Source organism: Physella acuta, unplaced genomic scaffold, assembly GCF_028476545.2.
Source record: "Physella acuta isolate Inbredline_101_S28 unplaced genomic scaffold, ASM2847654v3 ptg000173l, whole genome shotgun sequence".
Lineage (NCBI taxonomy): Eukaryota > Metazoa > Mollusca > Gastropoda > Physidae > Physella > Physella acuta.
This window is the reverse complement of record NW_026731692.1, coordinates 97,462-124,566: the sequence shown is the minus strand read 5'-3', so window position 1 is coordinate 124,566 and position 27,105 is coordinate 97,462. Positions and strand designations below refer to the sequence as shown.

General features: G+C 37.2%; 2 protein-coding genes and 1 long non-coding RNA gene across 3 annotated transcripts; 1 reads left to right on the top strand and 2 right to left on the bottom strand.

Annotated features, from left to right (window-relative positions):
* Window positions 1-449: 449 nt before the first annotated feature.
* On the bottom strand, window positions 450-10,525 carry LOC131936238 (Na(+)/citrate cotransporter-like). Its single transcript, XM_059293147.1, has 9 exons — window positions 10,497-10,525; window positions 9,449-9,565; window positions 9,030-9,125; window positions 7,939-8,043; window positions 3,913-4,010; window positions 3,290-3,408; window positions 1,990-2,151; window positions 1,272-1,409; window positions 450-882 (listed from the first exon to the last, which is right to left on the bottom strand). Exons 1-9 carry the CDS (start codon window positions 10,520-10,522, stop codon window positions 757-759), a joined length of 987 nt encoding a protein of 328 aa, XP_059149130.1. The 5' UTR covers window positions 10,523-10,525; the 3' UTR covers window positions 450-756.
* Window positions 10,524-16,203, bottom strand: LOC131936256 (Na(+)/dicarboxylate cotransporter 3-like). Its single transcript, XM_059293169.1, has 7 exons — window positions 15,612-16,203; window positions 14,934-15,083; window positions 14,390-14,505; window positions 13,017-13,183; window positions 12,612-12,687; window positions 12,204-12,288; window positions 10,524-10,601 (listed from the first exon to the last, which is right to left on the bottom strand). Exons 1-7 carry the CDS (start codon window positions 15,714-15,716, stop codon window positions 10,524-10,526), a joined length of 777 nt encoding a protein of 258 aa, XP_059149152.1. The 5' UTR covers window positions 15,717-16,203.
* Window positions 16,204-21,659: 5,456 nt separating this feature from the next.
* Window positions 21,660-23,900, top strand: LOC131936249 (uncharacterized). The gene is made up of 3 exons (XR_009386036.1): window positions 21,660-21,882; window positions 23,133-23,279; window positions 23,828-23,900. It is a non-coding gene; the product is annotated as an uncharacterized LOC131936249 (long non-coding RNA).
* Window positions 23,901-27,105: the final 3,205 nt, after the last annotated feature.

Genomic DNA, 27,105 nt, shown 5'->3' with positions numbered 1-27,105 from the left:
CGGGGGGACACGACACGCCCCCCCCCCCCACCCCCGAAGAAAGTCTACCGCCCCCCCTCCCCGATCGAAATGGAATTTATATAGAAAATATATACTTTTGACAGTGTCCGCCCCCCCCCCCCCCCCCCGAAAATTTCAAGTGCACCCCCGGAGAAAAAAGTCTGGAAGAAACACTGATGCTTAGGTCTACCATTGTCAGTGTGTTTCAGATATTTTTCCGGAGGGGGGAGAGAAGAACACTGTTTGACGTATATATTTTGCATATATACTCTATTTTATTCGGGAGGGGGGGTGTCCCCTCCTCGCCCCCATAGAGATACATGAAATAAACTGTTATCGGCATCCCATGAAAAAATAAGACAATTTAATCCAATTGTTTGAATGATTAACATACTGAACCAAAACTAAGAAAAACAACAAACTGTTTAAAATCGTTATAGATCCGTTAATTCTCTACATTTAAAATGAGTACTACTGTTACAAAAATATTACTTAACTAATTTGAAACATGTTAATCAACGCTTGTGGTATAGAAACCTCTTATTATTTTCACGTCATTATTTAATACGTTGCACATTACACGGATGTTTTGTAATGTGATGCCCTTTACACAGAGGTAATGTAATGTGATGTCCATTACACAGAGGTAATGTAATGTGATGCCCATTACACAGAGGTAATGTAATGTGATGTCCATTACACAGAGGTAATGTAATGTGATGTCCATTACACAGAGGTAATGTAATGTGATGCCCATTACACAGAGGTAATGCTAGCCCAGGCAGGAAACGATCCCAGATCAAATAGGGAATCGCCCCAAGTGTTGACACCAAGAACGGCTACTCCAATTCCGAAAACGTTCAAAGCCAGACCAGTCTTAACCTGTCAACAATAGCAAAAGAAAAAGTTATTGATGTATACTGTCAACAAAGATGACAATTTCTTCACCAATAACAAATATTCATGCGCACACGGTCCCATTATGCTTTCATATTTCAATTGGACACAATTGGACGATTTTTTTTTCCGATGTGGTGTCACCTCCCTTTCCCCATAAAAGAGACGTTACTGTGTTAGGGACGTGAACAAGTTTAAGCATATAAAGTAGGCTATTTAGTTTACAACCCGTAATTTAACAGCCTTATTTAAACACATTTATGTCTTGTTTACTTATTGGATACAAATATAAAATGCGACCTTTAAATCAAACATCACCCTATTATCTTTCGCTCACATAAGATAAAAATCAAACAAACAGCCCCGTGGTTTACCATATCTATGACCTTGACATCCCCGTATGCAAACACAAGCGCGTTGGGCGCTGTAGCCATGGGCAACATGAAGGCCAAGGACGATGCTACGGTGGCGGGAAGCATAAGATACAAGGGGTGGACTCTCATTACAGCAGCCTGAAAACGTTACACGGTTCGTCAAATTGGAGAAAGTACATACGAATAAGAATTACAGCATACAAAGGTTTAGGCTACGAAAGATCTTTAAAAAAGGGAGGGAGTAGGCAGAGATTTCGTAAAAAAGAAATGGTGCAAACAGAGAGGTTCAGCAACAGCCACAAGTAAGCTAAATATAGCCGACCCATAAAGAATACGGATCTTGTCCAGATAAGTCCCACAAAAAGTTAACCAAACCCACCCCCTCCCACCCAAAAAAAAAAAGGATACGAAACTTGTACTATTATTTTTTAACCCTAATCCAACCTTATCCCTAGAAATGAATAAGGAGTTGTGTTTATGTCGTGCGTTTAAATATTCAAATGCCTAGGTTTCTGAAATAGGTCAAGGTTGCGTGCTGTCAAAAAAAAAAGGGGGGGGGGGGCATTAGTGGCGGGGCTTAGTTGGACACTATCCAAAAATACAATTCAGCTACTGTGTTTGCTATCTATAAACTCAATCTTTCAATACAATTGATATATTTTAAATACTAATTATATAATTAAAAATATTGAAAACATGTCAATAGAAACATCCGTACCAGATTTTTTAACATTGGCAACAGCAGAACCGCCACCACCGTATTTGACGACACCTCGGTCAGTGCTGACGTCAGAGCGATGACCAGCAGACACGTGAGCCAAGCTGGCATGTGCTGCATGAACATGACATTGGAGGCGATGACCTTGGACAGCCCAGATACCTGCATCAGACGTGGAAAACATTTTCAACAAGAAATTTTCAGTATTAAAAAAAATGCAGAAAAAAGTTTTAATAATAAGCCTTTTTTTTGTAACAATGCATTAAAAAGGAGAAAATAAATGATTTTCTTTAAATATGTAATAATACACTAGTTTTTGAATAACTAAAAAAAAAGATTGGGTAACTACTTTATCAATTGAATACCTTTACTAAAACAAATCGGCCAGTTAGAAGTAATCGAAATTTCGCTCGGCAGTTTCGATCCATGATGACACTTGACAGACAGACAGACAAACAGACGGACGAACAGACAAACAGACAGAGGAAGCAAGTAAAATAAAAGGCTTGTAAAGATGACACCGACAACGGTTGAACTAATTAGCGAAACATTTATTTGTAAAGCAACTTTATCTATTGATTTTCAAAACAAAAATGTAAACCAACACAAGATGTGAGGCTTGAGTTTATATATGACACCCCTACACTACCGTACAACTCTACATTTTCTGGCTCTAGCTTGTCAGTCGTTAGATTTTCTCACATAGTAAACCACAAGTTTCGATACATTAATTGTATGAATACGTGATATTTACGTTACAGTAGTTTGTAGGCTTATCCCGTAAGCCAAAAAAAAAATAATTAAAAAGTCAGATAAAACTACTAATACAAATATAATATAGGCTTACTTTTTCATGGGAGGAAATTAGAGCGCTTAAGGGGGTACTCTCCGATTAAAAAAAAACAAACTATTTAATTCTACAGAGCAAACTATTTTTACTCTACAGTTTTTTTAAAGGTACATCCACAGATGTATTTACATAAAAAATTGGTGGTAAAATCTTAGTAACTATGACTACGGCGGTCTTCTTAAAAAATAACCGTTTCGTAGGTTTCCACAATTAATAAAGTATTATATTTTAAGCCTAATAAACAATAAATTCATAACCTTCTATTATATTTTGGAGTACTCACTAAAAATTTTAAGTTCAGATCTACAAACTAATTAACTATGAATTTTCAAATAGTGAGTCTATTAAAAACACTAAATTTAATACCCCAAAATTCCCCATAACTTTTGGCGAATCAGGGGTTAACGTCGGTACCTTTACCATAGGCGAATGAAGGGTTAATGTTGGTACCTTAATCCCCTCGGATAGCGCAAAGCCTCCACCAAGAAGGAACAAAACTCCCCAAGGTACTTTCCTAGATGTCGTCTTCCATGTTAGTATAGCAGGCATTGATCTAGATTGGCTGGTATCTATACAATAAGCGGGAATAAAAGTTACTTGAAACATTAAAAGAAAACGTTAAATATATAGTCTAAATAAACGTCTAAATTTATAAAAAATTAAGTCTAAATAAAATTCTAAAAAAAAAACGAAAATAAAATTCTAAATAAATAGTAGGCTACACATAAAAGCGTAAAAGATTAAATAAAATAAATAACATTTTTTTAAACGTTAAACAAATCTCGCTTCATGTATTGATGACCTCATGCTTCCTTCAAATATCAACAGACTCTTTTTTGTCTAACCTCGATTATCCTGTAAACAATTTTAAAATTCACATTTCTCCCCATACCTTCCTAATACCCCTCTTCCTTATATTTAAACTCCACTCCTTTAAGTTACATCCCCTATTTCTCTGCAATAGTTACCTCCACTGTTTCTATATACACTACCCGCCCCCAAAACTTACCCTTCCACATTTCCATCTAACCCCACCCAAACTTAATTCCCCTATTTCTCTGTACTGGATTTACCTCCCTTCCTCCTAAAGAACAACACGTTTGGTCTTGTGTTGGGGAAGACGAAGAGACTAACAGCAAGGGCTATGGCGGTCGTGCCGTCTGTAACATACCTAAAACAAATAGAGATTCATAGCCTGAGCTGTCGCACCGTCTGTAACATATCTAAAACAAACTGGTAATCCGCACACGTAGGTAATAATTAATAGTTTATAGGACTATAACATTATAGTCTAGAATCTAAGTTAAGTTGACTTTCTTTTTCAGCCTTTGACATGTAATTTACAGCGTCAGTTTGTATTGCCTCCCAGTTCGAATCATCGGCTTGCCAGGACTGATGCAGATTTACAAAAATAAAACATCTTTTTGACTTCCACTTTCATTAATTGAAAATAGTTTATTCGTAAATAATATAAAACATAATTTCAATGTTTTAAACCTGAAAATTTAAATAATGAATTCAATTGTGATTTAATGCTCTGTGAAGCCGCAACCATCGAATCTGGTAAATATTGAATCTGGCAAATATTGAATCTGGCAAATAGAATCTGGCAACCATCGAATCTGGCAAATATTGAATCTGGCAACCATCAAATCTGGCAACCATTGAATCTGGCAACCATTGCATCTGGCAACCATCAAATCTGGCAAATTTTGAATCTGGCAAATATTGAATCTGGCAAATAGAATCTGGCAACCATTGAATCTGGCAACTAGAATTTGGCAACCATTGCATCTGGCAACCATCAAATCTGGCAAATTTTGAAACTGGCAAATATTGAATCTGGCAACTAGAATTTGGCAACCATTGCATCTGGCAACCATAAAATCTGGCAAATTTTGAAACTGGCAAATATTGAATCTGGCAAATATTGAATCTGGCAACCATTGAATCTGGCAACCATTGCATCTAAAATAAAAATAGAAGTATAGGGGAGGGGTGGGGGTATAGACTCAGCTGTAGCTGAAATAAATGTGTGATTAAAAGATAATTGAGCGCTGTATGCATTATGTATGGTGTGTAGAGTAAAAACGAGACACCTGAAATCTAACAATAGAAGAATGTTTGATAAGTGTCTGTATTTTTTTTTAAACAAAATTTAATACACAGTCTATAAACATAAAAAAAAAATACACTGAACAGTGGCATTCCAAATAATAGATTTCTATTTAAGTTGCAGATCCTAGCTGTACCTATGTTTTGCGCATGGTTATCATTGTGTTGATTTCCCATATAATAGAACGCATGCTGTCTACGATCTCTTTTAACTGTTGATTTTTCAATTTCACACTATCCACCATATCACGATGCTGGTCTATAACATAATAATAAGCTTCCGAGAACGGTAGAGTCCTTTCTAGCTCTTTACCCACATAGGGTATCAATTCCTGTTCATTTGGTATTTCAGTGATGTCATAAGTTTCATTAATTTTAGCATAGAAAACACGAAGTTTTTTTGAAATTCATAGTAATCTGTTGTAACTGTTCACCAAGCTTGCCTTTACGTTCTGTGTATTGGTTACCATGGAAATTAACATTGTTAGGGAGCTTCCCTGTTTTGTGAATTAGATGTGTCTAATACTATGCAAGTAAATTAATATATGTTAACTAGTGCTGCCTAGTGTCTGACAAAATGTGATAAGTGTCTGTATAAACCATGATGCAATATTTTATGCTATATTGAAAGTTTATATAAAAAATTAGAGGTTCTGGTGGTAAGAATAGAGTGGAATTGTAAGAAACCTTTCACAAGTTGAGAAATTTAGTATTTATTACGTTAATTGTTTTCGTAAATTAAAGCGAAGTAAAATTATAATTCTAAAATTTATCAAAATGAAAAGATAATCAATAATATTTAATATCTATTTTAAATACAGTAATAAAGAATGAATCGCATTTAAAAATTTGTTACTATAGTATTTATCTCTAGTTTGATCAACTTTTCGAAAATGACTGAAGTTGTATCCCTTGGTTATTTTAAATTCTTTATGCGAAGGCTGATTTTCAAGACAATGTGTGTACACTTTACACCGTTTAATAATTATATTTGTTATATTGAATATTACAAATATATATAAATGTCTATATGTAGGCCTTAATATATATATATGTATATATATATATATATATATATATATATATATATATATATATATATATATATATATATATATATATATATATATATATATATATATATATATATATATATATATATATATTTGTAATAGTCAATACTTGTATCTACATTTTTTAGAAAGTCTTATAATCGTGTAAAAAAAAAAATAAAGAAATCGAGATTTTTGCAAATCTCGACGTTTTACAGCTCCATGAGTCGGAAAAACATAGTTTTGCACTCTTGTCCGTATGTCTGTGTGTGTATGTGTGTCTGTGTGTGTGTGTCTGTAAACACGATAACTTGAGTACCGTTACAACTAGGTTGATGAAATCTCATATATAAGCATTATATCAAAATCGTAGATCCGTATCAACTTTTGAGCGATTTCCGATAACCGGAAGTGGTACTTTTTCTACTTTCAATTTTTCAAAAGCCTATAGCTTGAGTACTATTTAAGATAGATAAATGAAATTTCACATAGAAGTAAAAGATCTAATTCTCTGCCTTCTTTAATATTTTGAGTAATTTCCGTTGATCAGAAGTAGTAATTTACACTATTTCCTATTTCTCAAAAAACGCATGTGAATTTATAAAGTACTAATAATATTCCGCACTATTATGCACATTTTATTTGGCGTTTACTTGGTGAGCAATTCTTTTTTCTATGAGATTTTATTCTATTGTAAAAAGTTTAAGTAATTAAAATTGATTTAAAATCATGCCTATATCCCGAGTTGCCATCCTTTGTTGTTTCATATAAGAATATTGGAGAAAATTTAGGGGAGATCACTCCTGGTTTATTTAAACAGTTTTCAGTATGCCATGGTGAAATTTAGTCTTTAGCTTTCACCTCTGGCAGTAACATTGTAAACTATGTAAGCTTACAATAGCAGTAACATTGTAAAGTCTGTACGCTTACAATTTATATGAAAGAAATGTGGAACACTATAATGCTAAAGCGATTGTCTCATTTTATATTACATGTACCTGTCTTAGCCAGACTTCGGTTCATTATATTGACTCGACTAGACCAAACTAACCCTTGACAATTCCATCGCATATACATGCACATATGCTGGCATACAAACTTGCAGATACATATCGACATACAAACTTGCAGATACATATCGACATACAAACTTGCAGGTACATATCGACATACAAACTTGCAGATACATATCGACATACAAAATTGCAGGTGCATATCGACATACAAACACTCTGTAAGCTTACACCACTGGCAGTATCATACACATACAAACGTGCAGATACATATCGACATACAAACTTGCAGATACATATCGACATACAAACTTGCAGATACATATCGACATACAAACTTGCAGATACATATCGACATACAAACATGCAGATACATATCGACATACAAACTTGCAGATACATATCGACATACAAACGTGCAGATACCTATCAACATACAAACGTGCAGATATCTATCGACATACAAACGTGCAGATACATATCGACATACAAACATGGAGATACCTATCGACATACAAACTTGCAGTACATATCGACATACAAACTTGCAGATACATATCGACATACAAACATGCAGATACATATCAACATACAAACTTGCAGATACATATCGACATACAAACATGCAGATACCTATCGACATACAAACTTGTAGATACATATCGACATACAAACATGCAGATACCTATCGACATACAAACTTGCAGATACCTATCGACATACAAACTTGCAGATACATATCGACATACAAACATGCAGATACCTATCGACATACAAACTTACAGATACCTATCGACATACAAACATGCAGATACATATAGACACACAAACTTACAGATACCTATCGACATACAAACATGCAGATATCTATCGACATACAAACGTGCAGATACATATCGACATACAAACTTGCAGATGCCTGGGTTTGAAGAACGTTGCCCACCCAGGGAAGGTGCCAGGGAACCGAAACATCCACAGCACCACCAGGGCAAAGAAGTGAAGGAGGACGATCACCTCGCTGAACCTGCCGCAGGTATGTCAATCAGGTTAAAGATAAAGCCTTGGAAGTACGACAGTTTGAAGTATTGAAAAATAACACACTTAGATGTATTTATAGTAGTTTCAATCTGACGAAGATCAAAGGCGGAAACCTGTGTTTTCATACAACAGTAAATCGATTGTATCTCTTTGCTATTAACCTTTTCATTAACCAAACTAAATCATGAACAATCATTAACCTATCTCATTACAACCCCTACCGACACATTCCTGTTGATCACCATTAACCCTCACCAAAGTACTTCATTACACCAACATTAACTTCCCCCCCGCCACAAACCCACCTAATTACACCACCATTCACCCCACCAGCCCATCTCATTACACCAACATTCACCCCCCACCAACCCACCTCATTACACCAACATTCACCCCCCACCAACCCACCTCATTACACCAACATTCACCCCCCACCAACCCACCTCATTACACCAACATTCACCCCAACAACCCATCTCATTACACCAACATTCACCCCAACAACCCATCTCATTACACCAACATTCACCCCAACAACCCATCTCATTACACCACCATTCACCCCACCAGCCCATCTCATTACACCAACATTCACCCCAACAACCCATCTCATTACACCAACATTCACCCCAACAACCCATCTCATTACACCACCATTCACCCCAACAACCCCTCTCATTACACCAACATTCACCCCACCAGCCCATCTCATTACACCAACATTCACCCCAACAACCCATCTCATTACACCACCATTCACCCCACCAAGCCACCTCATTACACCATCATTAACCCCCCTCCCACCCACCCACCCATCTCATTACACCACCATTCACCCCACCAACCCACCTCATTACACCATCATTAACCCCCCTCCCACCCACCCACCCATCTCATTACACAGTTAACCCCATACCAGCCCACCTCATTACAGCACCACTACCCCCCTACCGTTACATCTCACCAACCCACTTAATGTTTCCAAGTCTGCTGTACTCTCCCTGTATCGTCTGCTTCATCCGCTTCACTTCATCTGACGTCACCATTGTCTCGCACTTCAAGATTCGTCTGCAAATATCACGTGATACAGATTATGTGAAGTCAGAATGTGGGGTGAAAATTCATTTTACTTTTAAACTGGACATAGAAAGCAAGCAATTCTTTCAATTAGATTTATGACTCTATAACCACCACATATCTTCATTATTAGGAGGAAAACATCTGCGGTTTAGCGGTCAAAGGGAAGTAACTGCTGTATATTTACACGTTTAAAAAAAACTACATTTTACCTCCCCTAGATCTAATAATATCTTATTGGCTATTCATCATTAAAAATGTTAACACCTTGTTATAAACATTACTCAAACTATCATTTTATTGAGTGACGTCACCTGTATCCAAAAGCCGAAATACACATCCAAAAATAGCAGGCGATGAGGATGAGGAAAGCCGTGGGAAATCCAAACGTCATCCACGATGCGAACGTCACGACCGGTTCACGCGTCATGCTGCGCGCGTAGACAAAATAGAAACAAAAAATAAGTAGAGCCGGGGATGTTTTGTTGCTGTGTATTAATCTCCTGTTTTAACGACTCACACAATCCAATTCGGTTGCCGCCTAGACTGTCAGGTTTGGATCGGGAACTTTACTTTTTTACTCACACCATCCAGTGTTTCTTACAGGCAGGGGTACATGAAACTGCCCGGGGGGGGGGGGGGAAGATACTGTTTGAAGTATATATTTTCAATATACATTTAATTTCGTTCAGGGGCGGGGGGGGGGGGGAAGAGGGCGGTACAGCCCTTCGAATTTCGCAATGCCCAAATACCACCCTTACCTCACATTTGTCCTACGAACACAACCCTTTCCTTTTTCACCTGCATCCCAAGAATACTGGACTTCATGATTACCATCTCCCCTAAGTACCACCCTCCCTGAATATCACTCTCCCTGAATACAACCCTCCCTGAATACAACCTTCCCTGAATACCACCCCCTCTAATACTACCCCTCCCCTGAATACCACGCTCCCTGAATACCACCCTCCCTGTATACAATCCTCCCTGAATACAATCCTCCCTGAATACCACCCTCCCTAAATACCACCCTCCCTGTATACAATCCTCCCTGAATACAATCCTCCCTGAATACCACCCTCCCTAAATACCACCCTCCCTGTATAAAATCCTCCCTGAATACCACCCTCCCTGTATACAATCCTCCCTGAATACCACCCTCTATGAATATCACCCTCCCCTGAATACCACCCTCCCTAAATACCACCCGCCCTGAATACCACCCTCCCTGAATACCACCCTCCCTGAATACAATCCTCTTTGAATACCACCCACTATGAATACCACCCACTATGAATACCACCCTCCCATAATACCACCCTCCCTGAATACCACCTTCACATTCCACCTACGACCACTCACTCGGCCACCGTGCGACTGAAGACCATGTTAGGTGGACAAGCTCTCGGGGTCAAGGTTGCTCAATTGGTCATCGTCGTCCTCTGTGTCTGCCGAAGTGCTGGGTTTCTGCAGTGGTCAGATATTGTGGAAGATGAGAGCACAGAGGTCAGCCAAATCAAAAACATACACACAGAGTTTTTTCCAGGCACCTCTTCGCGGGGGGGGGGGGGGGGGGAGGGGGGAGAAAAAATGCTGGAAGAAACATTGTATACACAATTTAGTCTGTATTACGCGTAGTTATATTGTGTCACAATTTGTCACACTTTGTCAAATTTCGTCAAACTTTGTTACATTTCGTCACACTTTGTTACATTTCGTCACATTTATCCACAATTTGTCACATTTCGTCATACTTTGTCACGTTTCGCCAAATTCCTTAAAATTCGTCAAATTTCGTCACACTTTGTCACATTCCTTCATACTTTGTTAGGTTTCGTTACACACATAGTCACACTTTGCCACCAAAAGACTTTATATTTTTCCTTTTAAACAGACGTGCCAAAAATTCAGTCTAATTAAAACTCCTATCTAATCAGTAAATTAATTAAACCAATCAAATTAGTCTTGTTGTAAATAACTGTAGTATTTGTAAATTTTAAAATAAAAACTTTGCTTAATTTAAGACATCACAGATCGCTATAACCTCATCAATGAAATCCCCCCCCCCCCCCCCTCTATTCCTCTCCATTTATAGCCTAGGACTAAAAACCTCGGATAGTACTAATGGTAGTAAAACAGGACTCGTACACCGATAAAACCCTTTCAATTTTTTGTTGCGGTTTTGAAGCGGCTTACCGCACTTCGTGGCCCCATTTTATGCTGACGCAAACTCTACCGGGCGGGGACAACGTATGATCTATCATGCGCGTCAGTTAACAAGCACAAACTTTTTAAAATGACGCTACTAATAACATTTCAGTGTGTCAACAAGTTCTTTACTGCTACCCCAATGTTAACGCTTTTGTCTGTCAATAAATGCAAGCTTAGTATACGAGAAATAAAAACATCAATTATTAAACAAATACACTTTACATATTACATTAGTATTAATATATACATTCATTACATTGTCATAAATACCATCGATACATAGACATAAGCACCTTGATTACATTGATATAAACATCTTCATTACATCGTCATACAAAACTTCTTTACATCAACATAAAAAAAACTTCATGACATTAATATAAATACATGCATTACATCGTATTCAGTGTTTCTTCCAGACTTTTGTCTCCGGAGGGGCACTTGAAATTTTCGGGGGGGGGGGGGGGGGGGGGCGGACACTGTTAAAGGTATATATTTTCTATATAAATTCCATTTCAATCGGATGTTGGTCTTTAAAAATGTTCCGCGGACTTCACTTATATTCCTCCTGCACATTTTATTACGTCATTGGTTATTTTAGCTACACAAAAACATGCTAAAATTTCAAATCCCATCGGGCTGTGAAAAAAAATTTCTCTTAACGTACTCAAACTGGAACAGACTGGAACAAATCTGTCATGTAGTGACATAATAGAATATATATATATATATATATATATATATATATATATATATACATATATATATATATATATATATATATATATATATATATATATATATATATATATATATATATATATATCAACATTCGTCGAGAAGAAATGTTGAAAGTACCGAAATTTCCGATTGGTCAATGGTAGTGATGAGCTGCGGATCTTCTATTGTTTGTAGGCCGTTGATTGGCTGGCTATACTCAGTGCTGAAGAAACAGAAAAACCTTGGCTAGTACATCAAGTTTGTTCACACTTACGACTTATCAATTAGTGAGTAATCCCCTGGAGAAATTATTCTGTTCTAGACGTGTACTGTTGTGTCAATGTCGCAGATGGAAACGCGGTTGGTTTTACAAACTCCTTTTTTCAGAAAAGAAATGGTTTTTAAGACGCGAATATTCGAAATAGTTTAATTTTGAAAATACCATTGAAAAAAAAAACCCCGCGCCATTTCATTAAATAAAATAAATCAATTTGATGTGTTGTTGATAAAAAAAGTAACAAACATTAAAGTAACATCAGTGTTTACCCATCAACACCTGGAGTTATTCGCTCTGTGACTTGTGTATAAAAAATTGTCTCCCTTTCGGTGTTTGTACTTTCACCTGTAAAATAATTCATGTCAAAGAGAACTCTATTGAGTGTGTCGTTATATTTTGCTACAACATTTATTGTTTAAAAACATAATAACTCCCCAATTTTAAAATCAGTTTTAATAATCAAAATATTATATTTTATAAAAACATGTTTGTAATGAAAATATAGCAGTAATTTCTTAAAATAGTTTTTGTTGTTGTAATGAGCACATTTCACAGTTTCTAAATAGATTTTTAAAAATTACAAATAAATATTACAGCGCTAGATTGTTGTTCTGTTATCACATAACGTGTACACAGCTGACCTTGAAAATGTCACCACCCACCCAATGTCTGACCTTGACCTTCAGCCGCCGGACACACCGTGCCACTCTGGACCTTCCTAGTGGTCGCGAACATCTTGACCAGCAGGGCTCGCGTCACTGGCATCATCATGGCCGTGGTGGCCGTGTTGCTGATCCACATCGAGATGAAGGCGGTGGTCACCATGATGCCGAACAGCAGCCTGGGGGTGAGGGAGGGGAGGGGAGGGAAGGGGGGAAGGGGAGAAAACAGCTGTGAAGATTAGTGACATGTGACTAAAAGAAATTCAAGTTCAAGCGAAGTATTAGTAAGTAAAAGTAAAGTTCTCTTTCAAACCTGACGGTCTACGGGGCAAGTGAAGTAGTGTTCACTTGTTTTTATGACCTCGGCATATAAAAAGATAGTGTGGTCAGCACTATGCCCAGCCGCCCTTACTTTCCCTAACAGGAGTTGGGTACCCTTCAGAGTTGGGTAGACCCAGGAACGGTCTACTGACATGAACCCGGATTCGAACTCGAGACTTACGGGTTAGCAGCCCGTCTCTCTACCGCTAAGCCACTCCGTCCCTTAAGCAAAGCAAAGTATTAATTATGAGTGAAATACAATGAAATAAAAATCTCAAGAACCTATCCGGAAAGTAATTATCAATGAAACAAGTAGTTCCCCTTTCAAGCCTATCGGCCCAAATGGCAGACGAAGTAGATTTCATATGTTTCTCGACCTCGGTACATGAAAGAATGGTATAGTTAACACTATGCCCAGCTGCCTTTACTTTCCGTAATAGATACACACCACAACATGGGTCATGTGGTAGAGCGCTCGACTGCTAGCCACAAGGTCCAGAAATGTCCAGCAGGCCTGAGTCCGAGCCGAGATCTGAACAAGGCCCTCGAGCTAGCAGGCGAGCGCTCTACCACCTGACCACACTGTCCCACGATGAATGAAATAAAACAGAATAAAACACTCGAACACCAACAGAAACATAAGAGTGGATACAACCAAGTATAAGTCTCAAGAGAAAAAAATAGGCGCAGTGTTCGATCAGAATTTTTGATACTATAGCTCGAAACTCTAAAATGCAAAAGGGGTCTGAGTGCTCTAAAGTCTCGAGAAGAGGCTCGACATTTGGGGACAGCAACCCATGTAGGAGAGAAAACTCCACAATCTGCTTCCTTTTACTTTCTTTTTGGGTGGATACAAGTTGTAGAAGCAAATCGAAAAAGAAAAGCAGGCTGAATTCAGAGTTAATGTCCTACATGGCGCATAACATGTTGACACGTAATTGTGTTGGAGGAAATTCTATTCAGCTTTACAATTAATGACGGAGGAGAAGACTTTGTAAAATAAAATTTAAAAAAAAAAAAAAAAAAAACTGACACTTCTATCTAGCAAAGAATGAAAAGTTTACCTTCTCGGCTGGACACCAATGGCCATTAAAATTCTCAGGGCAAACCTCTTGTGGAGACCAGTCTCCTCTATTGCTATGGCAACGATGATCCCACCCAGCAGTAGAAAAATTATGTCCTGTAAATATAGATCTAGCGCAAGTTGATATTAACAAAGCTTATATTTCATTAATGACCTGGGTAGATGTCGGCGTAGCAGTAGAAAAATTGTCCTGTAAATGTAGATCTAGCGTAAGTTGATATTTATTTAACAAAGATTACGTTGTATAAATGAACTGGCTGGGCCGAACGTCTCGAGTTCGAATCCCCGATGAGCACCCAACTCACGTTAGGGAAACAAAGCCGGCTAGGCATAGCTCTGACCAGACCATCCCCTCATCGATTAACTCTACTTCATATACCCCTTGTGTCTTGAGAAATGACTGTTTTCTTCTAAAAAAAAGTTTTATTTTAGTCAGTCCAGCTTATTGTCCACATATTTTTTTCATTTGTCATCCGTCTTTATAATTAAGTGTAGAGCTCAATGGAAAAAGAAAAAAGGCGAACCTCAAAAAATACTTTACAAAGTCTTGAAGAGGACACCACGCCCAGCAAGGGCAATAACACGATGGGGATGAGGGCGGTAACCGGAAGCGGAAGTGACTCGGTGATCCAGTAAACAGTCATCAACACCACCACATAGCCGCATTTGAGTTCCTGTATAAAACCTCCACTTAATTAGTCTCATTTAAACCACCCCACTTAATTAGTCTAATTTAAACCACCCACTTAATTAGTCTCATTTAAACCACCCCACTTAATTAGTCTTATGTCACTAATTTGTGATCGACCAACACTAAGGACTTGTGAAAACAGAATGACAAATACAATAACACGGTCAGCAACAATCAAGTTATAACTTGCATAAACAGACACGATTTGAAAACATAAAACAACACGACTTTCAGACGCGATAGGCGCAATCAACAAAGATGAGAAGCAACAAACATGACCAAAAGCCAACAAACACAACGCATGTGCCCGAAATCCAATAAACAACATGTATGACCACAAACCAACTAACACAAAACGCCTAACCAAAAACCAACAAACACAGCAACAAAAACAAACAAAAAAAACAAGTACAACAGACACCACCAGAAACATACAAACACAACAAAGATGACCAACAAATACATACGCAACAAACACACAAAACAACAAAAACTTCAACCAATAGCTCACCTGACTTCTCTGAGAAAACGGAAAAATCATCGGGCAGAGCAGCACCGGCAGGATAAGAACCAGCCACGTCTGCCATGTGGCTCTCAGATGTTGGACGAGTCGCATGGTGCGTCCAGAGTCCACACTACGTCATCAAAGTCTAAGCACTACGTCATCAAAGTCTAAGCACTAAATCATCAAATTCTACACACAACGTCATCAAATTCTAAACACTACGTCATCAAATTCTACACACAACGTCATCAAATTCTACACACTACGTCATCAAATTCTACACACAACGCCATCAAATTCTACACACTACGTCATCAAAGTCTAAGCACCACGTCGCGAAATTCTACTCATTATGTGATCAAATTCTACACACTACGTCATCAAATTCTACACACTACGTCATCAACATTTTTAATCCTACGCCACAAAGCAGCCCTATTAATATCCGAATTCACCAGAAAAGTTTTGGACTCTACGTCACCAAATTATATCACTTCAACTTTATTTTAAGATTCCAGGCCTATACACACAAAGCACTCGAGCTAATTTAGACAGATCGTGGATTCGTGTTTATCCTGTACAAAATATTTTATGTTCAACTTTTATAACAACCAACAGCAACGGTTAAACATATAGGTTACGTTTAAAAAGCTTGACCAATGCATTTCTTACGGTCACGAGTTTCAACATTTGTCGTGACCTACTGTTTCATTTGTGATACTGCACTCGTCACGAACCTATTAAAAAAAACGACCAATTTGACACAGATAACATCTTTGTGAAGAAATCCAAGTGTTTAATGTCTTTTAGCAACAAATCTTATGCAGAGGCGTAGCGAGGGGGGGGGGGGCGGGGGGCGGGGGGGGGGGGTACGGATCGCATCGGGTGACACCATTTAGGGGTGTGACACCAAGGCAAAAAATAGAAGAATATATAGAAAAACTTGAGGGGGGGGGGTGCAAATCGAAAATTTGAAAGTTTGTCCCCGGGAAGGGTCGCTACGCCTATGGGGGGGGGGGGGGGGGGGTGGGGGTGACACCATTAAGTGCCGCACCGGGTGACCCCCGACCTCGCTACGCCACTGATCTTATGTAGTTTTAAAACGAGGATATCATGTTGTACTGATTTTATTTGATTAGCTCTAAATTCATTTCTTAGTTGTATTTAACGTCAATATGAATGTTAAGTTCAATGGACCGCCAACAACAAATGTGAAGTATGCCTATTAGGACTTAGATTTTCTTTTAAATAATTGTTTAAACTAGCCTTTACAGCCCCGTATGCGTATTTTTTTCATTTAATTAACCAATTAGCCTACCTACCATCAAACCCTAATGCATAAAATTGAAAGTTTTGTTTATTTATTGGGAAGAGAAATAATCAAGCCTACTTTCCCTTTTTAAATTACAAAATTTTTTCGTTCTTGCTGGAACGTTCTGAGCCAACAAAACACTTATAGTCAAATCGTTTTCATAACAATCGTAGTATGAGTAACAATTATTTGGACATGAATAAACTGAATATGTGTATATGCTATTTTGACCGGCCACTTCTCAAAGTGCCGGGAAATGCCGAAGCAATATTCGAAGCCTAATGCATGACTTTGTGGTAAGCCAATGAGCCGGCGGAAAATCAAGACCAGTTTTTTAACAGTAAAATTGCCGACAGATTATGTGTAGTGTGTGTGGGAAAAGTGTGACAACGATGTCCACACAAATTGTGGAGTAAGCTATCTAGGATAAAGCTCCCTTTTCGAACCTCATTGTCCATGGGGCAAGTGAAGTAGAGTTCACCTGATTTTGTGACTTCTGCGTATGAAGAGATAATGTGGACAGTACTTTGCCTAGCCGCCTTTACTTTCCCTAACATGCGTTAGGTACCCGTTAGAGCATGTTGGGCTCAGGGACGTAATACTGACTTCAATCCGGATTCGAACTCGAGACATTTCTGTTAGCAGTCTAGTGCTCTACCACTAGGCCACACCGTAAGCAATCAAGAATACAGAAAGAGTCTCTTGCAGTCTATGTAATAACAAAATAGAAATGAGGAACAAGAGGTAAACAGGCTCATGCTGGTTTGCAAACTCGAGGTGCCAAGATGCTCAAAGCTAAGCTGACAAAGTCCCACCATTAAAAGTTGGAGATCATGTACTCATCTACATGCCTGATGTTGTCAGAGGTCGCGGTGATCCACGAAACGTCTTGAAATTTTCCTGAACGTCGAGGGTTTTTTCTATAAGCAGAGTATTGTGTTATCAACCAACTGTTATCAACCAGAAGTGAGTTCCATTCTGCACGAGAAACTGCTCACATTGACATCTGTGTAGGCTAATTTAACCAGTTCCCGATTCAGCCAGCCAGTTCCCGATTCAGCCAGCCAGTTCCCGATTCGGCCAGCCAGTTCCCGATTTAGCCAGCCAGTTCTCATTTTGTCCTATTTTCCCCATTTGACCTAGACATATACATACAGAATGCACGCTTATCGTTGCAACTCAAAAGATCTAGATTAGCATATAAACACTTGTTGACTATCGTCTTCCCATTCTATCAATTGAGATATACAAAGTGTGTTTGTGTGGATAGAAATCGATGCTTTTTACAGAAAATGTAGTCAGACTATGCACTATGAAAATTAATAAGTCAGGGTGGTGGGGGTGGGTAGGTAGCGTGGGGTGGGGCGATTTTTTTATTACCTGGCCACTGGTGTATGTAGCGTTCCACAAACCATGAACATATGCATCGTTCCGTATGAACGACTTTCACCGAGCTAGTTCGGTTCAAGAAAGTCCTCAAAGACTTTTTTGCTGGTCTATTTAAAAAGTTTTTAGATGTTATAAAATAATTTTTTTGATAGCTTACAATTAGACTCTGTCGACCCATGAATGGAAGTGTATTCATCATGAATAGATAAAACCAGTGGCGTAGGCAGGGGGCGGGGGGGTTAGGGGGGGGGTTAGGGGGGGTATATATATATACCCCTCGGTATATATAAAAAGTATGAGGGGGGGTGCAAATCGAAAGTTTGACCCCGGGTAAAAATTGGAACCCCCCCCCCCCCCCCCCCCCCCCCCCCCCCTTGAGACGATCCTGGCTACGCCACTGGATAAAACACTTATATAATGCAATATGTGAACACAATTCCCCACACATACATACATATACATAGTAATATATATGGGCATATATATATATCTATCTATCTATCTATCTATATATATATATATATATATATATATATATATATATATATATATATATATATATATATATATATATATATATATACGTATATATACATAATATACATATGGGCATATACATGTATATGACGATATAAATAAATAAATAAATAAATATATATATATGTGTGTGTGTGTGTGTGTGTATGTGTGTGTGGGCATATATATATGGGTATATATATATATGTATATATATATATATATATATATATATATATATATATATATATATATATATATATCACCAGGACGTAGCGCCTATTGCTACCATTCCGCCATACCATCATGTGACCTCTATTGGACGAATCAACGACCCAAATCCTGATGTACCTTTTCCCAGTCGGGTCTCTTTACCTCTCCACTCTCACTTCATTTCCCTGCACTTAGTAATCATAACCCACGAGTGTTATAACCTTAACCCAACCAGAGAAAAACGAATTGCATGGCTTGAAACGTAAAGCCCCACTTGACGACGCATGAGCTCTTCTAAATTGAAAACCACGGCACTCTTCACAAAACATGGTTCAGCTAAATACCGCGCTAGAACGTTTCTTTGTAGTTGTTCGCGGTTCATGCTATTTGACGGTATTTATTGGTGTGTTGGGGACTGGGAGGGTGGGGTTACACTCTAATTCTTTTCTGGAATGTGTTTCAAAACCTGTTTTTTTTTCAATAAGTTTTAAATAGCACACTTGAACACGAAGACAGACGTACTCTATGAGGAAATGGTAAACACAGACTAGCATATATATACACACAGACACACATATACACTCAGATATACAAGTATACATATACGCACATATACAGATGCAAAAACACACAAATATACTTGCGAAGACACACATATACGTAACATATACATACGTACACGCAGACAATATATACTTACGAAGACACACATATACATACACACAAACACATTTATATACTTACGAAGACGCACACACATACATACTCGCAAACATGCATATAACACTCACACAATCGCAGACAAACAAGCAGATATACAGGAATGGAGACTAATATTTCTTGTACAACACAAAGGAGACGTCATACCATGTTATTTAATCAACATACTTCTGTGTTTGCAGTCTCTTTATTATTTCTCAATAGTTTGTACAAACTCTATTTAATTAGATTTATTTACTGTAATTACTACATTACCAATCCCATGCTTATTACGTTTACAAAAACAAATATCACTTCAACGCTTTTCATAGACGTCATTCGTCATCGCGAGCGACTTTCTACGTCACATTGTTCTCACAGACGTTTCCTGCAAATCCAGATTTAAAACTGAAATTTTTTTGTTATCTCTCAAGTGTGGGCGAATCCTCTAAAATTCCGGGCCATACAAAACACATATTTCACAAAATCCTATGTCCACCTACAACTTTAACCGTACCCAGTTCAACCCAGTTAAACCCAGTTAAATCCAGTTGAACCATAGATAACAAGCAAAAGCCTACTTCGGTGTGATTAACGACAATAGTTTTCCTTTGAACTACAACAAAGTTTGATAAATCACGAGGTTGATATACCGTAATGGTCAGACTAACCTCCACGTAAAGCTGACATTATGTGACATGTTATAACCCCAGTCAATGGTGCGCAACAACTCACAGGCATATGGTAGTTGTGAGACAGTTTAAAACATAAAAGTATAACGTCTTGATATTGTGTTTTAACTCTTGAAAATCTAGATCTAGTCTACGTATATTAAATAAACAATTAAATATTAAGATAGTGACGTGTGGACGAGCTGGTTTAAAATAATATAAGATAACATCTTTTTTTTTTTACGTTTTGTAAGCACATTGTTATACAACCATCTTCAGATTTAAATAACAGCACTAAACTTAAATAAATAGCGTCATTTATTTTTACCAAGGCTTCAACTCAACTGCTGACATTTTTGGAGCCACTTGAGCTCAATTTTGCATACGCCCAGCACTTAAATGTTAAATCCCAACCCCCATTCTTGTGGCCTGACCCCTCAACCTGTTTCCTATTTGCGTAATCCCAACACAAATTATATGCAATAATACAGAGACTCTCGGATTCTGTACAATTAAAGTAGCTAGATTTGCTAAATGGTGGATAAGCCATACCTACATATTCATCAAACTAGTATCGCAGTTAACGCTGATTATTCTCCAAACAGGGTAACAATCTAACACAAAGTATCAGGTACTTAAAATTTAAATTATGAAAGTAGCCATATATCTAAATTTTTAACACCTGTGTTTTCGGATCATCTCATTGTACACTAAGTTGGGAATGGCTCTAATGAAAAGCACAAATACACACAATGTAACACAACAGGACTTATAAAAACTTGTAATATTAATATTGGCAGAGCTACTGATAATGAAACAAAATAAAACTAACAATGGACTTTAAAATAAAACAAAGAAGAATCACGTTAAAATATGCGGGTTCCTTTGTTCACTTGAAATATACCAGTCAAAGAAAGTAAAAAAAAAAACCTTTCCCTTTACGGTGACTTTTGTAAAAAAAAAAAAAAAACAAAAAAAAAAAAACAGTTGTCTTGAGTAGTAAGGGACGTAACCTATAAACCGAGGTTAACTTATTTCCCCTGAAAGAGCAAAACCTTAACACAGAAATTTTATTCTCAATCCACCACCACCACCACCACGACGACAGTACACCGAACTTCTCACTTGAGAACCATCGCAGAAGAGACACAGCAGCTAGCAGACATATTTTCTTTGCACCTCTATGCTGTAAAAAATTATGTCAACAAACTGTGTCACGCAAGGGTTGTTGTAGTAGCGTCAGAACAGACGTTTTTAACGTCATGGATTAAATCAGACACGTTTTTAACGTCATGGATTAAATCAGACACGTTTTTAACGTCATGGATTAAATCAGACACGTTTTTAACGTCATGGATTAAATCAAACAAATGTTGTCGGGATGTCTTCTGTATGTACACCTGGCTCTGGGTTTGTTGTTGTTTTTATAAGGACGTTTACAGGTGGGAAAAATAAACAACCACAGTGGCTTCGGCAGGTAAAAAGTAGGTAAACAGTAGGTAAATAGTAGCATGGACCTGATGATTTACTATGTAAAGTTATTAAGTGTAGTATGTATACCTTCATTACAAAGTATATATACTATACCTATGCATATATATGCATAAATTAAGCTGATATAACACATCAATAATGCTATAGTTATGTAGTTTTATGTAAGCTTACTGATAATATATATAAATATATACACACACACACATATATATATATATATATATATATATATATATATATATATATATATATATATATATATATATATATATATATATATATATATATATATGTGTGTGTGTGTGTGTGTGTGTATGTATGTGGGTGTGTCTATTTCAATATTTGAATTAATTAAGCTTATATAAAACTACGTTTATGTTGTATATAAACTTACTAAATATATTTAAGTGTGTGTATTTGTGTATATATACAGTCGAGTGCTGCTATATGGTAAGCAGAATAAGGGGTGGGGGAGGGGCGGAAATAGAACTGTAGGGATTATTTTTCTCTACCTTTCCTAATCTGTCTCTACCCCACCCATCCCGCTACACACTCCATCACCACCACCACCAACAACAACACTTGCGATTCGTCTAGTTTTAAACCGAGGTCTAGAAAACAGAATGTCTGTGTTTCTGGAGGCTGCTAGCTTTAAAATTGTCAACATATTCTAGCTTCAGTATTGGGGCATCAATATTTAAATTTACTTTAGATAAGTCTCCTTTCCACTTATTTAAATTCGATCACCGACATACATCAAAAACAACAACACGGTCCTGTATGTATACACCCACTTAAACATATCTCAATCTTAGATCACTTACACACACAAACATTCCAACCTCAGTCTTTTTATGTACGTATGCTTTATCAACATAATTATAAAATACTTTTTCCTTTTATACCGTATTTTGGGCCGAGTACAAAACACTTTGGTTCAACTACTTTCAAACTCGACGGATTAATGTCCCATAACTTTTTCATACAGGAGGTGGGAAAACGCCGAGACCCAAACAGGTTCTAAACCCTAGGCCTGTACTGGGTGGGTAGGAATATAAATATCCGGGGTGGGGTCGAACAGGGACTGGGGACCGTACAGGGACTGGGGAGTACAATGGACCTGATATAGCAATATTGACATAGGGAGTTATGACAGTGACGCCGCCCCCTTAATACTCCTCCACAATAGATATGATAAAAAATAGAGCGAGGGGTTATCTATTTTTGTTGTAGTGAGACTGAGGGTGTTGGAGTAGAGGTGTAGTCCAGCATCTGATGCTGGATGTCGTGTTGTCCAGCTCACATGATGGTCAGCGGTGTTAGGGATGATGGACATGACGCTTGTGTGTTGGACGTGTGCGCTGTTGGCGCTGACGGCTAGTAAGTTGTTTTTTTTTTTTTTTTTTTTTTTTTGCTGCTTGTTAGAATGTGTTTTTACTGCTTGTAAAGGGCATTCTATACTGCTGATATTAGTAAGTTTCATTTTAAAGTTTTTATACTGCTAGTAAAAGTAAGTAGTTTTTGTTCTTGATGGTATTAGTGTTTTTTTTTTACCATTAATGGCCGGTAGCTGTAAGTTTTTTTACTTCTATTTTTTTTTTGCTGCATTACGGAGACATTTATTTATTATAAGAATCGAACATTGGGAAAATAGAATAGGGACACACATTTGGACAATCTGGTATAAAGTCAGGAATAAACGGACGAAATAACAAATGGAATTAGGCACGAAGATATATATATATATATATATATATATATATATATATATATATATATATATATATATATATATATATATATATATATATATATATATATATATATACGTGTCGGTATTAATATCTCAAAGATTTAATTACAGACTGATTGATTAATGAACTAATTAATTGATTTATTGATCACACTACTTGTATCACATTTCTAAGGTTCAGCGGCAGCCCAATCATGTGGCGGCATTTACACACTTAGTCTGGACAAACAGGAAGTTACAATATCTAGTCCAGGTAAAATATTTGTTTTATTTAAAGTTAAAATATCCAGTCCAGGTAAAATAGTTGTTTTATTTAAAGTTAAAATATCCAGTCCAGGTAAAATAGTTGTTTTATTTAAAGTTAAAATATCCAGTCCAGGTAAAATAGTTGTTTTATTTAAAATTACAATATCCAGTCCAGGTAAAATAGTTGTTTTATTTAAAGTTACAATATCCAGTCCAGGTAAAATAGTTGTTTTATTTAAAGTTACAATATCCAGTCCAGGTAAAATAGTTGTTTTATTTAAAATTACAATATCCAGTCCAGGTAAAATAGTTGTTTTATTTAAAGCTACAATATTCAGTCCAGGTTAATTAGTTCTGTTATTTAAAGTAATAATATCCAGTCCCGGTTAAATAATTCTTTTATTTAAAGTAAAATATCCAGTCCAGGTTAAATAGTTCTTATATATCAAGTAACAATATCCAGCCCAGGTAAAATATGTAGTACGGATAAAACATTATTTTGCAATTTAAAAGTTACAATATCCAGTCCATGTTAAATATTCGTGTTATGTCGAGCAATTAAGATTCAGTTCATGCTAAAACCCTGTTAATTAAGATATTTTTAAGCCTAATTAGCCATGGTATTTTGATTGTGTAACAGAAGTTAGTATTTTCTAGGACATGGCACGGAATATCCGAAAAATGCCGCCTGCCAGTGGACGTTTATCTCCCCTTCTAACATGGTAAGTTATCTAACTTTGATCGTAGTTGTCTCCCCTTGTTAGACGTTTGTGTGGAACTCGATAGTTTAGATATTTTAATAAATATCTAAACCCTCTAAACCTTCCAGTTCCTGCAAGTCATTAAATTATTCTTAACACTACTGTTCTAGTACTTCATTAAAAATATACTTAACCCTCCAGTTCCTGTAAGTCATTAAAATATCTTAATTCTTAATCCCTTCAGTTACTGTAAGTCATTAAAATATCTTTAACCCTTCAGTTCCTGTAAGTCATTAAGAAATCCTTAACCCTCCAATTTGTGCAAGTCATTAAGATATCCTCAACCCTTCAGTACTTGTAACTCATTACAATATCCTTAACCCACCCCCCTCCCCAATTCGTGCATGTCATTAAGATATCATTAATCCTTAGTTCCTGTAAGTTATTAAAATATCCTTAACCCTCTAGTTCCCACAAGCCATTAAAATACCCTTAACCATCCAGTTCATGCAAGCCATTAAGATATCCTTAACCCTCCAGTCCCTGCAAGTCGAATTATTAAATTATCCTTAACCCTCCAGCTCCTGCACTTCATTAAATGATCCTTAACCCTCCAGCTCCTGCACTTCATTAAAATATCCTTAACCCTCCAGTTCCTGCAAGTCATTAAGATATCCTTAACCCTCCAGTTCCTGCACTTCATTAAAATATCCTTAACCCTCCAGTTCCTGCAAGTCATTAAGATATCCTTAACCCTCCAGCTCCTGCACTTCATTAAAATATCCTTAACCCTCCAGTTCCTGCAAGCCATTAAGATATCCTTAACCCTCCAGTTCCTGCACTTCATTAAAATATCCTTAACCCTCCAGTTCCTGCACCATTAAAATCTATTTAACCCTACAGTCGCTGCAAGCCGAGTTTCTGGACTTCGAGCTGGAGTTCCAGACCAGCTGTTTGTTTGATCGTCTGCTGGTTGACACCACGTCATGCGAGTTCCTGACGCCACAGATGTTCTGCGGGGTTTCGATCCCGGACCGTTTTACCTCGGCGAGCACTTACTTCTGCTTGAGGTTCACGTCTGACGTCATCGTTCAGAAGCGTGGGTTCAAAGTTCGAGTGAAGCTGTCAGGTGAGTCTGGTACATAACTCCTGATTAGATCTTATTAGTGACTCATGATTAGATCTTATTAGTGACTTCTGGTTAGATCTTTTTAGTGACTCCTAAATAGACCATCATACCTTCTTAGTGACTCCTGATTAGATCTTATTAGTAATTCTTGATTAGACATTTTAGACTCATGGTTAGACCTTATTGGTAACTCCGGATAAGACCTTTGTATTTGTAATTTTTCACTAGACCTTCTTATTGGCCAATTTTTAATGAGACCTTCATATTGGTAATTCCAGATTAGACATTTTTTGTGTGTTAATTAGGCCTTATTGTTAACTCCTTATTAGTGTCACACCAATGTAAATCACAAAAGTCAAGTTATTGTTAGGGACGATCGCTTGGTATTAATTTTACATTGATTATTAAACATGAGCTACGAGTATATATCATTAAAAACAAAAGCAAATTGTTATCAAATTTAAACATGTGTTTAGCAAACTGTTTTCAAACTTTTATTTTATAATTATTCATCGACATGGCCATTTGCCATTCATTTCAATTAACGTATTTTCACGTAGAGAATTTTAACAACACATTTTAAATTAATCATCAGAGTTTCAATGTCTTATCACACATGCTTCTATTGCAGAAAGCAGCGGCCAAGGTCAGAAAGAACTTGACCCCACCTCCACTGACCAGTCCATCAGCAGGTCCCTGGTGTCCTGTGGTCAGTTCCCCTTCATCGTCCGCACTAACATGAGCCTGGAGAGTCCGGGGTTTTCAGGGGGGTCGTTTTACTCGGCCAACATGGTCTGTAGGTGGATTGTCATGGTTGACTGGCGACAGGTGAGTTGGGGGGGGGGGGGGGGGTAGTGGATGACGTCACACATCAGTTGTTCATGTTTGGGATGTGACACATCAGTTGTTCATGTTTGGGATGTGACACGTCAGTTGTTCATGTTTGGGATGTTACACATTAGCTGTTCATGTTTGGGATGTTACACACCGGAATATCACACATCATTTGTTCATGTTTGGGATGTCATACATCAGTTATGTTATGCCAACGTTTTTCGCGTTACACAATCCTTTGTTTAGTACTCCGCATCCACCAATTTCCCATGTCATACATTAGTTTATGTTGTTATGCATAATGTTATGTTATCATACATCGGTTTACAATATTGTATACATTAGTTTATGGTTTTATTTATGATACATGAGATTTAACATTACGCATCAAGAGTTTTTATTTTACTAATGTCAGTTTATGACTTGCTACTTGGAATTTTAATTTTATTAATGTCAGTGTATGACTTGCGACTTAGAATTGTAATTTTTATTACTGCAGCTAAACGAAGCGTATATCGTACGCTCGATAAACTCCAAATCTAG

Bases quoted from the DNA above. Each gene is read 5' to 3' on its own strand.
- LOC131936238 (XM_059293147.1), bottom strand. From the start codon at position 10,522: ATGGTCTTCAGTCGCACGGTGGCCGA. The intron at 9,566-10,496 runs GTGAGTGGTCGT...CTACGCGCGCAG, and splicing joins TTCAGTCGCACGGTGGCCGA to CATGACGCGTGAACCGGTCG. The intron at 4,011-7,938 runs GCATCTGCAAGT...TATTTGTTTTAG, and splicing joins GCAACGTTCTTCAAACCCAG to GTATGTTACAGACGGCACGA.
- LOC131936256 (XM_059293169.1), bottom strand. From the start codon at position 15,716: ATGCGACTCGTCCAACATCTGAGAGCCACATGGCAGACGTGGCTGGTT. The intron at 13,184-14,389 runs GTAAACTTTTCA...CCTCACCCCCAG, and splicing joins ATTGGTGTCCAGCCGAGAAG to GCTGCTGTTCGGCATCATGG. The intron at 12,688-13,016 runs GTCAGACATTGG...ATTATTTTACAG, and splicing joins TCCGGCGGCTGAAGGTCAAG to GTGAAAGTACAAACACCGAA.